The following is a 12,858-nucleotide window of genomic DNA, read 5'->3' as shown; positions in this document are numbered from 1 at the left end:
AGAAAGTCGCGATGTTCGAATCTGACATACCGTCCTGGTGCAGGCTGTGCTTCGTGAACGTAGAAGCGGCGTCTCGCCACCACTGTGTGAAGCATATAGTTAAATTGTGGTGCGGCCTTGTGAAATTCGAGGCCAGGGTATCACCCCTTCTTAATTACAGTAGCGCCAACGAGCACAAACAGAGGTTGGCCGACCAGACACGCCAGGCCCAGGAAGGCAGAGCATGGCCATTATAGATTTTAGAGAGAAACAACTTTTTAACTGTAGGACTGTGAGAAAGCCGAGGAAATATCTAAGAAAATCCAGGCACCGCGAGCCTTCAGGAAGCCAGTCAAGGAAAAGGCTTCAGGTGGGCATCTGCGTACTGCTTGTCGAGCTCTGCGAGCGGTTCACCTTCTTCGGGACCGTCTGCAACATGATTCTTTTTTGCACCGTCAGGCTGGGCTATGACAACCACCAGGCCGCCACCGTGAATCTGTGCTTTGTGGGCGCGTCCACCATAACTCCTGTGCTGGTGGGCTGGTTCGCTGAAACGTGCATTGGAAGGATATCCGTCGTGTATATCTGTGCTTTTCTGCACTTTGCAGGTAGGCCACCACTTCACTGTGCACTTTGTGATTCATTCATATGAATGTTAGAATTCCTAGCGCTAATTTAACAGAAGAATCTTTAGGGCTGCATAATGTTAGTCGTTTTACCAACCCTGACATATTCAGGAAACCCACCCAGATTCAAACTATGACTCCGATTAGAATTTCTGTGGCAGAAGCTTTCACCAACTGAGATATCTTATGGACAAGCTCAAGAGATCTAGTTTATTTAGTAGTTGCTGTACTATGGGATCTCCCATTAAAAGCAGGAAATGTGTATTTTACAGATAATGTGAATGAATGAATCGTGCCAGCAAACTGCTCCAGGGTTCGCTGAACACCCATTCCAGATGTTTATATACTAGGGGGCATATTTAAACTTTTCGGTGTAAAACTGTGCTAACGTAGTTTTGTACCAAAAAGTTTACCGCCGGCTTGCACCATTCCTAAGCGCCAACTGGGCACCATATATATGGAATAGCGTAAGCCGGCACTAAGCTTGGGCTAGCATCAACAAAAATGACATTACCCGGGTGTGGGTGGTGGTATGGGAATAGGAGGTTGTGTGTAAAAAAATTACGTTAGGCTGGTTAGCAACAAAAAAATACTGCTAACCAGCCTTGTGTCATTTCCAGGCGCACAACCATCCTATTAAATGACTCCTATCTTAGAAAAGACAGGAGTCATGCCCACCAACCCAATGGCCAGTACAGGGGACCAGTGTCCCCTGGGCATGGCCATTGCACCCTGTGCCATGCAGGTGCCCCTTGTTAGGGCTCCCAATGGCACTTAAAAAAAATTACAAAAATACTTACCTATACTTATCCTACTTACCTGGGATGGGGTCCCCATCCTCTGGTGTGCCTATGGTGTGTGTGGGGGTGTTCCTGGGACTTGGGGTGGGCACCTGTGGATCCATTCCATGGTGTTTGACCAGGGAAAGGGATCCAGAGGTCCCCTAACTCTTGACATGTCCCAGGTGTTAAATAATGGCACTAAGCAAGCTTAACGCCATTATTTGGGTCTGCCTCCAACCCGTGCATCATTTTTGCACGGGGGATAAATATGGCGCTATGGGGATAGCATCTTTTTTTATGGGAACACCTAACTTGCAACTCATTGACGCAAAGTGGGTTCACGCATCCAAAAAATGGTGCAAACTCCAATATTTTGACGCTAGGTGGGTCTAGCGTCAAAATATAAATAAGGAGTTTTTGCGCCAAATGTGCGTACAAAAATGACACAAATTCAGCGTGAACAGAGTATAAATATGCCCTAGGTTGCTTACTTGGGCTATTACAGGAGCTCTGGGTTCAGTATTCCTTGTATGCGGCAAAGCTATGGGCCTGATTTATGAAAAGTTAGCACCGCCTTTATGTCATTTTTTGACGTAAAAGCGTCGCAAACTTACAAAATGTAATTAAAATATAATTATATTTTGCAAGTTTGTGCCGCTTTAGCATCAAATAATCACCTAACAGCAAACCTAACTTTTCATAAATCAGGCCCTATGTGTTTTTGATAAAGCTGACAACTTTGCTTCTCCTCTTAACTTCAGCAGGTGAACACTGACGCTAAAACATATTATTTGTATTGGAAATACAAAGTATTGTGCAATCTATTTCTTTTGTAATCAGCAGCATGCTGTTGATGGAGTGGTCAATGGCAGGCTCATCTGAACCCCAAACATCTTTAGTGATATGTAACTATGGTGACCAGCTCACTGAGGTCACTGTGGACAGTCCCCAGCCCTGAACTTTTCACCTACAGATTTTGATTTCTGGTGTGTTAGTTCAATGGAAGTGAAAAAACGACTGCATAACTGAGAATACAGTTGATGATCACACACAACGTCAGGCTTGAAAATAGTATCCACAATGACTTGGTAGAAAGTTTTCACCCTATGTGTAACTGTATATGTGTGTTAAAAGTCCTATGTCTATGGTGTTATGCATGTGTCTAAAACCCTCTTCTAGAAGTCTGAAAAGATGTATCCACCAAGGAATAGCAGTTCGACTAGAGATAGTCTATTTCTGATAATAATACAAGGAGGTAATCATCAGTGCCATTCACTTCTGACAGATGCGCCCTCAGTATTCACCATATAGGCTCCTTTAAAATATTTGCTACTTTGTGACATAGCACTGTGTGGTCCATGCTGGGCCGATCAGTGTTGCATTTCTAAGCACACAATCTCACTAGGAATGCTGGCGTCTAGTTAATACATTTTCATTATCTATGGCTCCAACAACGATAGCTTTGCCTTGCAAAAAATACTTATGTTAGCTAACAGTCAGTACATGAACCACGTATTAGTGGCCAAATGGTGGTGTACGGAAGGAGCTTTTAAGTCGTGTCGAAGTCACTGTGATTTGTGGCAGTTATTGCCCGGAGGTCTCCTTTCATCATTGACTGTTATATCCAAAATCTTACTACTAGTGTAACTTTTACCTCGTGCCGTTCAGTACCAAATGTTTGAAGGTTCATGTAAGTCAACTCCATGTTGTTTCGTGCAACGTGCTGTTTTTCGAATTCACGAAATTTTACATAGCACCACTCCGTCCCAATCTTATTCTCAAATAGAGAATGTGGAGCTGCCATTTTGAGGTATATACAGAGGAAAACTAGCATTACATTCTGTTTTTGATTTGCGGCCCTCTGACCGATACCGCCAAAAAATAGGAGGATGCTTGGACTGAAGTCCTGAACGTGTCTTCAACTATGATAAAGAAATGATGGGCATAGGCCAGGCGTAAAAAGTTCTGGCAAATGTCATGAAAACAGTTTGAAAAGTGGGAAAGACTATGGGGTGGCAAAAATGACTACTAAGCATTGTCAGAACCAGCTTTGATGCAGGTGAACTATCCAAAGATTTAGGGGCATATTTATACTCTGTTTGCACTGTTTTAGTGTCATTTCTTTTACACAAAAACGGCGCAAACTTAAACTCCATGTTTATATTTTGACGCTAGACACGTCTAGCGTCAACATATTGGAGTTAGCTCCTTTTTTTGGATGAGTGAACCCACCTTATGTCAATGAGATGCAAGGTAGGCGTTCCCGTCCAAAAAAATGACGCTATAGCCTTAGCGTCATATTTATCCCCCATGCTAAAATGACGCACGGGTGGGAGGCAGACCTAAATATTGACGTTAAGCCTGCTTAACGTCATTATTTAATGCCTGGGTCTGACCAGGCGTTAGGGGACCTGTGGGCCTATTTCCATGGCCAAACACCATGGAATGGGCCCACAGGTGCCCACCCCAAGCCCCAGGAATACCCACACCAGAGGGACACCAGGGGATGGGGGACCCTATTCCCGGTAAGTAGGGTAAATATTTTTTATATTTCATGTTAAGTGCCATTAGGGTCCCTTACATGGGGCTCCCTGCCTGGAACTGGGTCTGATGGCATGAACAGGGGACACTGGTCCCCTGTGCTGGCCCTTGGGGTGGTGGACATGGCTCCTGTTTTTTTCTAAGAGAGGAGTCATGTAGTAGGATTTGTTGTGCATTTGGAAATGATGCAAGGCTGGTTAGCAGCATTGCTTTTGCCGCTGATCAGCCTAGCGTCATTTTCTGTCACACAACCTCCTCTTCCCATACTGCCACCCGACTCAGCTAGCATCTTTTATTTTGATGCTAGCCCAAGCTTAGAGCCGGCTTCTGCCATTCCTTAAGTATGGCGCCCGGCTAGCACTGTAAAATGGTGCAAGCCTGCACTATACTTTTTGATGCAAAACTGCATTAGCACAGTTTTGCATCAATAAGTATAAATATGCCCCTTAATTTTTTAATTATGGTTCATGGCCATCGGAAGCTCAAGGGCATGAAGCCTAGACCATGTCTGAACACCTTTGACCACTGCTAAATCAGAAAGTAATTATGTAAACAGGCTGAGTGACAGCAGACAAAGAATTATGTTTTCTTCATAGCGGAGTGAAGACCTGAATTCTTAATTTAACTCCTCTGTAAATTGCAAAAGACAAACGGATAGAAATTCCAAGTTTTGTTGTTTACAGTAGAAGCAGTATTGATGGTACACTTTGTATATAGGCTACAATCTGAAAGCTGTTACAAGATTATAACTATCACCATCCCCTTTCCATATACAACACGGCAACATTGCAATCCGTACAAAGGCTTTCATTTAGAATACAGTTATTGCTTCTAACACCTGCTTCTAACACCTGATTATGCTTTACAGTCCTTTAAGGTAACTCTCACAGACAGGAAGAATGGGTCAACTGTTTAAGATATGAGGACATAGAAGCAAGTAAGAGTCTTTAATTGAAGGTGAAATTGTTGGTGTAATCCTCTGAATTCAACACCTTGCTAAATGTTTGATGCAGCCCAGCATGATTGAAACCAGCAGTAAAAATAACAAATTACTATTTTCCTGACATTAGTCATAATGTGGTTACTTTGCTCCATTCATTACCTAAATTGATTATTGAGTTGTTGATTGTGTATTTAAAGATGCCGGATGATGCTAGATTGCATAAAAAGCTCTGCTACTAGATTTTCTGTGGTTTCTATTCAAGTGTAGAATCTTCTCCCTGTGGGATAATTCGTATCATTTCTTCCTAGCAGTGACTAGCCAGGTATGATTATATCCTCTTATATACACCCTCTATAGTACCCATAACTAGCCGAAAACACCTGTAAGCCACAGAGGTTTGAACACCTTGGACATTACCTACCAATTTACCTTTACAAGTTTACCCTCCTAAAAACTTCAAGACTCAGGCCTTTAACACTATCCACCCACAATCATACTTCAGCTCAACTTCAAGTGAAATTAGAAGTGATCTGCTTTTCTACTCTCTGAACCCTAAAAGTACATGGCTTAACACTTTCCACGAATGTTTCCATATTCTCAAAAATCAAATTATCCAAGAGACCACTACCTATATCGCCAGTTATCAACATCACAACAAGATACACATCAGCCTCTACCGTATTGGGAAAATAATGCTTCACTCAGAGACATCCACCTCAATATATTCACTACCATCTTTGACCATTTGAAATTCATATCTAGTTTCCTACTCACCGCTGTCGCAACTAGTCCAACCACTAACTTAACTTCTCAGTATTATGGTCTACAGCACACAAACCATCATATCAATATGGGCCACACTCTCCTTATCACACTATTCTTAATTCCCTTTACTGTTCCTCTCCAATCAAGCAGATATTGACAACCTGTAGGACTAGTCCTGTCTCACACCCAAATGTCTTCCTCTCCCACAAAAAAAGATCTGCCATCTTCAATGTCTCCTTTCACTAGTCCGCTCGTCATCCCCTAATGACACTTGCCACACTACATGATCACATATTCAATTAACGCCTCCACAGATATCATGCTTCACTTCTACTGTATTCTTTACTATGTCTGGATATATACCCTTCTACTTTGTATTCACTGATGCCCAAATGGGCTCAAACAGCTCCATGGATGCAACTGCTCCCCAGCTATATGCACACCTTTTTCTGTATGCTGTACTTCATACTGTACAGCACTTTGAAACATGCATGCAAAAAGTGTGTGCTACAAGAAAGTGTAAATATCTCACAAAATTACAAGCATTGGTAAAGCTAATTTATCTTACTTTCTTTAAAGCAGCTTTGGCATTTGCATTCTCATCCCCTTAAAATCTAGTTGTTGGAACCATACTTCTAGATGTGAATGGAAAAACAGTGTGCAACTAGAGTTGGTGGGTGGACTGAGAGTCTCGATAAGTGATGATTTTTTAAATGCAATCTTCTAATTGTTACCATTACAAAATGGCATCCACCTTTGCACCTTCAAGAGGTTACACTGGTCTAGAAATGTGCAACCAGTATGGTGCCCTTCTATGGCAAGGGCCATGAGTCCCATAAGGAGGCTTCCCTGTGTCCAAGCTTAATCAGTGGGGGTTTTGGGCTTCAAGTCAAGATTCAGGCAGACAACATGAGCTGGAGTCATACCACTTGTTAGACTTGGCATCCTGGGCATAGTTTCCCCTTACCTTTTTGATTTCAGACCTCCTGTTTTGCTGACTTTGTTTTTGCTGACCTTAGGACTCTGCACAATTTACCACTGATAACCAGTGCTAAAGTGCTTGCGCTCTTTCTCTAAAACATGTTAGATTGGCTTATACCCAATTGGCATATTTAAAATACTTGTAAGTTCCTAGTAACGTGGCGTTACAGTCCCTAGGGTCCGTAAATGAAATGCTACAAGTAGGCCTGCAGCACTGATTGTGCCACCCAAATAAGTAGCACTTCAAACATGTCTCAAGCTTGCCATTGCAGATTGTGTGCAGTTTTACACAGCTATGTCGACGTAGCAAAGTGAACCTTTTGCCAGGCTCAAACCTTCCTTTTTATTATATATACACCACCCCTAGAATAGGCCCTGGACACTCCAGATGGCAGGGTGAAATGTATTTTTAAAAAGTATAACATGTACTTTAAGTTTTACATGTACTGGTGGTGAAAAATTCTAAAATTAGTTTCTCACTACTTCAAGGCCTACATCTCCTATAAGATAACATTGGAGGTATCTCATTACATTTTATAAATGTAATTTCCAAATGGAAACTGGTAGACCCTTCATGTTTGGTGTCTCCCGACCTTTAATTTCAAATCCTGACATGGTGAAGGTTAATTGTAAAATACAATTTTGAAAATGCCCCTTTTAGAAAGTTCACATTTTCTTGCTTTAGAATTTGCTGCCTGCAGCCTGTCTCTTGGTCACAATACTTGGTGTTGGTGACAGTTCAGCTTTGTGTATTCCTCCTAGACAGTCACACACAAAGGGGAGCTTAGGTGTGACTGGATGAATGGGAGGGGGAAACTGGGTGCAGGCCCACATACACTTGAATAAGTTGTGTCCTGTCTCCACACAAAAGGCTGCATACCCCCTGTAGCTAGTCTGAAGCCAGAGCCAGGAAGGCTGGCATCTGTGCACGTTAAAGGCATACCTCTAGAAGCTTCTCCCCACTTCAGAGGCACACATGGGTATAAATACTGGACCTCAGACACCATCCCTTGAGTGCACTTCTGTACCTGCGGATACTCTGCCAGGAAGAAGGACTGCTGTGCTGCTGAAAGGAGTGCCACCCTGCTTGACTGCTGCTTTAAAGGAACTGCTTCCCTGCTGTGCTGGCCTGCTGTCCTCTTGCCTGGGTAAGAAGGATTGGATCTGAATCTCTTGAACTTAGAACCCAGAATGACTCCACGGGCTAGTTGGCTGACCTCCTGATCTGAGGCTTCAGAGATATAATAGGTTTCCAGCACCCTTTAACCTGCACCTAGACTCTGCCATCTGTGAATCTACTCTGCCAAATGGTGCCACCCACCTCCTGGACACTAGGAAGTTGGCCTAAGGTGCTTGCCAGCCTCTGTGGATCCTGTGGAAACAATGCATTTCCTCTGCAGCGTGGCACAGACCTGAGCAGAACTCACACATCACCGCTGCTTCATGGTTTGGAGCCATCACAAAGACTGGCATTGCATGGCATTTCTTCGGAACCGACGCATCTCCCCAATTGTGTGATGCATCCCTAGCACAGGCCCTCACATCCCGCGTCAATGGCAGCCTCAAAAACAATGCCGGAGTCCACATTGCAGCCTCGCAGATTTTCTGAACCAACGCATCAGCCTGACTACGTGCTGCATCCCTGACGGCAGCATTCGCATTGCAAGCCAAGTAGACAGGATCCTTGATGATGATGAAGGCCCTCACATCGCAGTCTCATGCATCTCAGAACCGACTCATCGTTTCAGCTGTGTGACGTTTCTTCGTCGAGGATCCTCACAATTCTCCTCAACCTAGGATTTAAGGCACTTTGTTCAGTGGGCCCAACTTGGTCCCTATGGCTGGCCTGTGCACCATCACGGTTGGGCTGAACTTTTGACTTTGTCCCAGTCCAGTGCAAGCAAATAGCCACAGCTGTTGCTTTGTGCTTTTTGGCATTATTTTCACTAGACTCTTTGACATTGAATATCTCTGATTCTTCTGATTGGATTTTTATTGTTTTGGTCTTGGTTTATTTATTAAAGAAAGTGTTATTTTTCTAACCTGGTTTGGGATTTTTTCTGTGTGCTTCTTCACTTAATTGCTAGTTGAAGTGTTGCGCAAACACTTGACAAATTGTCTCTAAGTTAAACCTGACTGCATTGTGCCAAGCTGTGCCTCACTCTGACAGGGATTTTGGTTGCTACTTGACCAGGACTCACACCTCATCAACCAACAACCTGATTTCACACACCACTCCCCTCACAAACATGAGTCCAGAGGGCAGTATAATGTGCCCCAGCAACATCAACGAGCCCTCCAGGATTTTAAGATCCCCTGACTCAATCAGAGATGACACACCACCAGGCACAGTGTGATTCTCCATTGAAGTCACACCAAAAGCCTAATGGACACTTCTTCTGCACTTCCTGTGGCCTGAGCTGTTACTGATGAAGTGCACTGTTCCCCCACACTTGCAACAGATATGACACAAATCTAGCTTTGGGTCCACTGCATCAGATGATAAGGGAGACAATTATTGTGTAAATAGGTTCCTGTTCAGGTAAAACTTAGCAACAATGGAAAACCACCAGTGAAAAGGGGGAGGACACAGGATGGAGAAACAGGAGAAAGATGAGTGTGCACCTTAGTATTGGGATACAACAGGAGAATTAGGGAGAGAGGGAGCAGTGAGATTAGGAAAAGCAAGGGGTGTCTGGGAGGAAGGAGGAACAATGCACAAAGGAAAAGGGGAAGGAGCAGGACATGGAACTTAATCAAGTTCAAAACTCACATTCCAAACAAACTTGCAAAAAAACCCTTACATCAACATTGGAAAGATACAACCATCGAGAAAGATGGGAATAGCAAAATACTCCAAATGTGGGATAAACACAGGAACACAGAGGAAAATAATTGAATCAAAAGCAAAGTATTGAACTGAACAAGAAAACTGTCCAGTCAGGAGCAAGGGGCACATCCAAAGCAGCACATTGTAACTGTATGTTAAAGCACTGGGATTACAGGGAGTGCAGAATTATTAGGCAAGTTGTATTTTTGAGGATTAATTTTATTATTGAACAACAACCATGTTCTCAATGAACCCAAAAAACTCATTAATATCGAAACTGAATATTTTTGGAAGTAGTTTTTAGTTTGTTTTTAGTTTTAGCTATGTTAGGGGGATATCTGTGTGTGCAGGTGACTATTACTGTGCATAATTATTAGGCAACTTAACAAAAAAAAATATATACCCATTTCAATTATTTATTATTACCAGTGAAACCAATATAACATCTCAACATTCACAAATATACATTTCTGACATTCAAAAACAAAACAAAAACAAATCAGTGACCAATATAGCCACGTTTCTTTGCAAGGACACTCAAAAGCCTGCCATCCATGGATTCTGTCAGTGTTTTGATCTGTTCACCATCAACATTGCGTGCAGCAGCAACCACAGCCTCCCAGACACTGTTCAGAGAGGTGTACTGTTTTCCCTCCTTGTAAATCTCACATTTGATGATGGACCACAGGTTCTCAATGGGGTTCAGATCAGGTGAACAAGGAGGCCATGTCATTAGATTTCCTTCTTTTATACCCTTTCTTGCCAGCCACGCTGTGGAGTACTTGGACGCGTGTGATGGAGCATTGTCCTGCATGAGAATCATGTTTTTCTTGAAGGATGCAGACTTCTTCCTGTACCACTGCTTGAAGAAGGTGTCTTCCAGGAACTGGCAGTAGGACTGGGAGTTGAGCTTGACTCCATCCTCAACCCGAAAAGGCCCCACAAGCTCATCTTTGATGATACCAGCCCAAACCAGTACTCCACCTCCACCTTGCTGGCGTCTGAGTCGGACTGGAGCTCTCTGCCCTTTACCAATCCAGCCACAGGCCCATCCATCTGGCCCATCAAGACTCACTCTCATTTCATCAGTCCATAAAACCTTAGAAAAATCAGTCTTGAGATATTTCTTGGCCCAGTCTTGACGTTTCAGCTTGTGTGTCTTGTTCAGTGGTGGTCGTCTTTCAGCCTTTCTTACCTTGGCCATGTCTCTGAGTATTGCACACCTTGTGCTTTTGGGCACTCCAGTGATGTTGCAGCTCTGAAATATGGCCAAACTGGTGGCTAGTGGCATCGTGGCAGCTGCACGCTTGACTTTTCTCAGTTCATGGGCAGTTATTTTGCGCCTTGGTTTTTCCACACGCTTCTTGCGACCCTGTTGACTATTTTGAATGAAACGCTTGATTGTTCGATGATCACGCTTCAGAAGCTTTGCAATTTTAAGAGTGCTGCATCCCTCTGCAAGATATCTCACTATTTTTGACTTTTCTGAGCCTGTCAAGTCCTTCTTTTGACCCATTTTGCCAAAGGAAAGGAAGTTGCCTAATAATTATGCACACCTGATATAGGGTGTTGATGTCATTAGACCACACCCCTTCTCATTACAGAGATGCACATCACCTAATATGCTTAATTGGTAGTAGGCTTTCGAGCCTATACAGCTTGGAGTAAGACAACATGCATAAAGAGGATGATGTGGTCAAAATACTAATTTGCCTAATAATTCTGCACTCCCTGTACATTGCTATTTGCACTAGAAAGCTACAGCTGTCTAAAGCAAGACCACAAAAAAGAACAAAGAGAAAATATACAGCGGATGGGATGGCCAACATGTGGATGAGGGCTTACTGGCTGAGATCAGCTCTGACAAGACTTTATTTAGCTAGGAATGATTTTATCAGAATTAAAGTTACACAAACATGTTCATTTTGAATTATTTTAAGACTATTAGAACAGCCAAGACATTTCGCCCCTCATTGGCACTCAGATCTGTGGCTTTTTCTTTGAGTATTATATCTGGGAAGTTACACCTTATTGTAGATGAAGGTCCTCCAAGCAGCTCAGCTGAGGGAGAGACCAAAGGTCTTCCATGGTCTTAGGTCAGATTTATCTTCATACCGAAGATTTCAAAAGGCTTGAAGAAATCAGTGGTCTAGGCAGTTTCTGGACTCTGCTAGAGTCCTGGTGTACAGTATGGACAAGAGAGTGGTGATGATAGTGGAGGTCCAGAGGGATTTATGGATACTGAAATGCTGCCTATTCAGTATGGGTTCCTGCTTTTCTGTTGTTGAATCATTTACGAATCTCCTGCCTGCCTCTTTCATCTCAAGCAAATTCTTCCTTTTCTGAACTACTATAAGGTCCAGGTGGGACAATTGTAAGTGCCCGTTATTTAGCACTGCAAACATTTCAGTTTGAGTTATTCAAAGTTCTTCAGTTAGAATTATGCTTGTTGCTCTAAGGTTTGCCATATCATCCATAATGTGTGTACCCTGTAATAATTAGTGAATTAGAATAAGGAATATTTTTTCTCTATTTTCTTTCCCCTACCTTTCTATCTCTCTATCCTATAACTATTTTATAGAATTGTAATAAAATCCTTAATGTTTTACATATTACATTGTATGTATGATCTTTTAGCTGCTAATTCAATCATAAAATAAACGTTATCCTTTAATCTAAAAAAGATAAGGAATTATTTAAATCCATATGCTAGAACATCAATGGCATTGCACCTAATTTCCTGAAAAAAATACTTTAAGACATTTGGGCCACATGTACGAAGAGATTTAGTGGTTGTAAAGTCTGCAAATAGCTAAGTGGCTTTTCAAATGTACTAAACCTATTTTGCAATTCGCTATGTGCTCAGCAAAACACAACTTGTAGTTAGAAATGCATAACAAATTGTTGTTTGCTTTAAGAAAAATGTGCTGCATTGAAATAAAAAAATATTAAGTCGCAATTTGCAACCTACCTCACGAATGTTTATGAAGTCGGTTGCATTGCAACCTACTATGAACAATGATTTTTTAAATCAACCTGACAGTACAGCCTTACAGTACATAGGTCGGTTCACAAAATCAGAATTAATTTGCCAAAAGTTGGTGTGCAAATTTCAACCACTCTTTGGGAATCTATTCTTAGCACTACTTCCTACTATTTGCCAATACATTCTGCCACCAAGATATTGCTCTTGACATAGCATCAGTGATCAAAGAATCGTAGATTCTGTACTGGCAGCCAAAAAAGTTCTAATTTGAATGCCTTATTTACCAGGAGCAACTGATAAGTCAGCTGAAAACTGAAGTTGTAAAAATCTGCTTTTTAATAAAGTTCTCACTGCTAGGTGAACTACTGAATGGCTTGGTTTACATTTTTGCAATGTATGCCAGTGGCGGCCGGTAATTGTAAGAG

The 12,858-nt window shown here is 42.3% G+C and overlaps 1 protein-coding gene across 1 annotated transcript in view; it reads left to right on the top strand.

The window, feature by feature from the left end:
• Positions 1-221: 221 nt before the first annotated feature.
• The window catches only part of SLC15A5 (solute carrier family 15 member 5), a 379,306-nt gene continuing 366,669 nt past the window's right edge, over positions 222-12,858 (top strand). Inside the window, exon 1 of the mRNA XM_069230056.1 lies at positions 222-587. Coding sequence (XP_069086157.1) covers positions 224-587 — 364 coding nt within the window. The 5' untranslated portion in view covers positions 222-223. The remainder of the gene's footprint in view (positions 588-12,858) is intronic.

Source organism: Pleurodeles waltl, chromosome 4_1 (assembly GCF_031143425.1).
Source record: "Pleurodeles waltl isolate 20211129_DDA chromosome 4_1, aPleWal1.hap1.20221129, whole genome shotgun sequence".
NCBI lineage: Eukaryota > Metazoa > Chordata > Amphibia > Caudata > Salamandridae > Pleurodeles > Pleurodeles waltl.
This window is presented reverse-complemented; position numbering and strand designations above follow the sequence as displayed.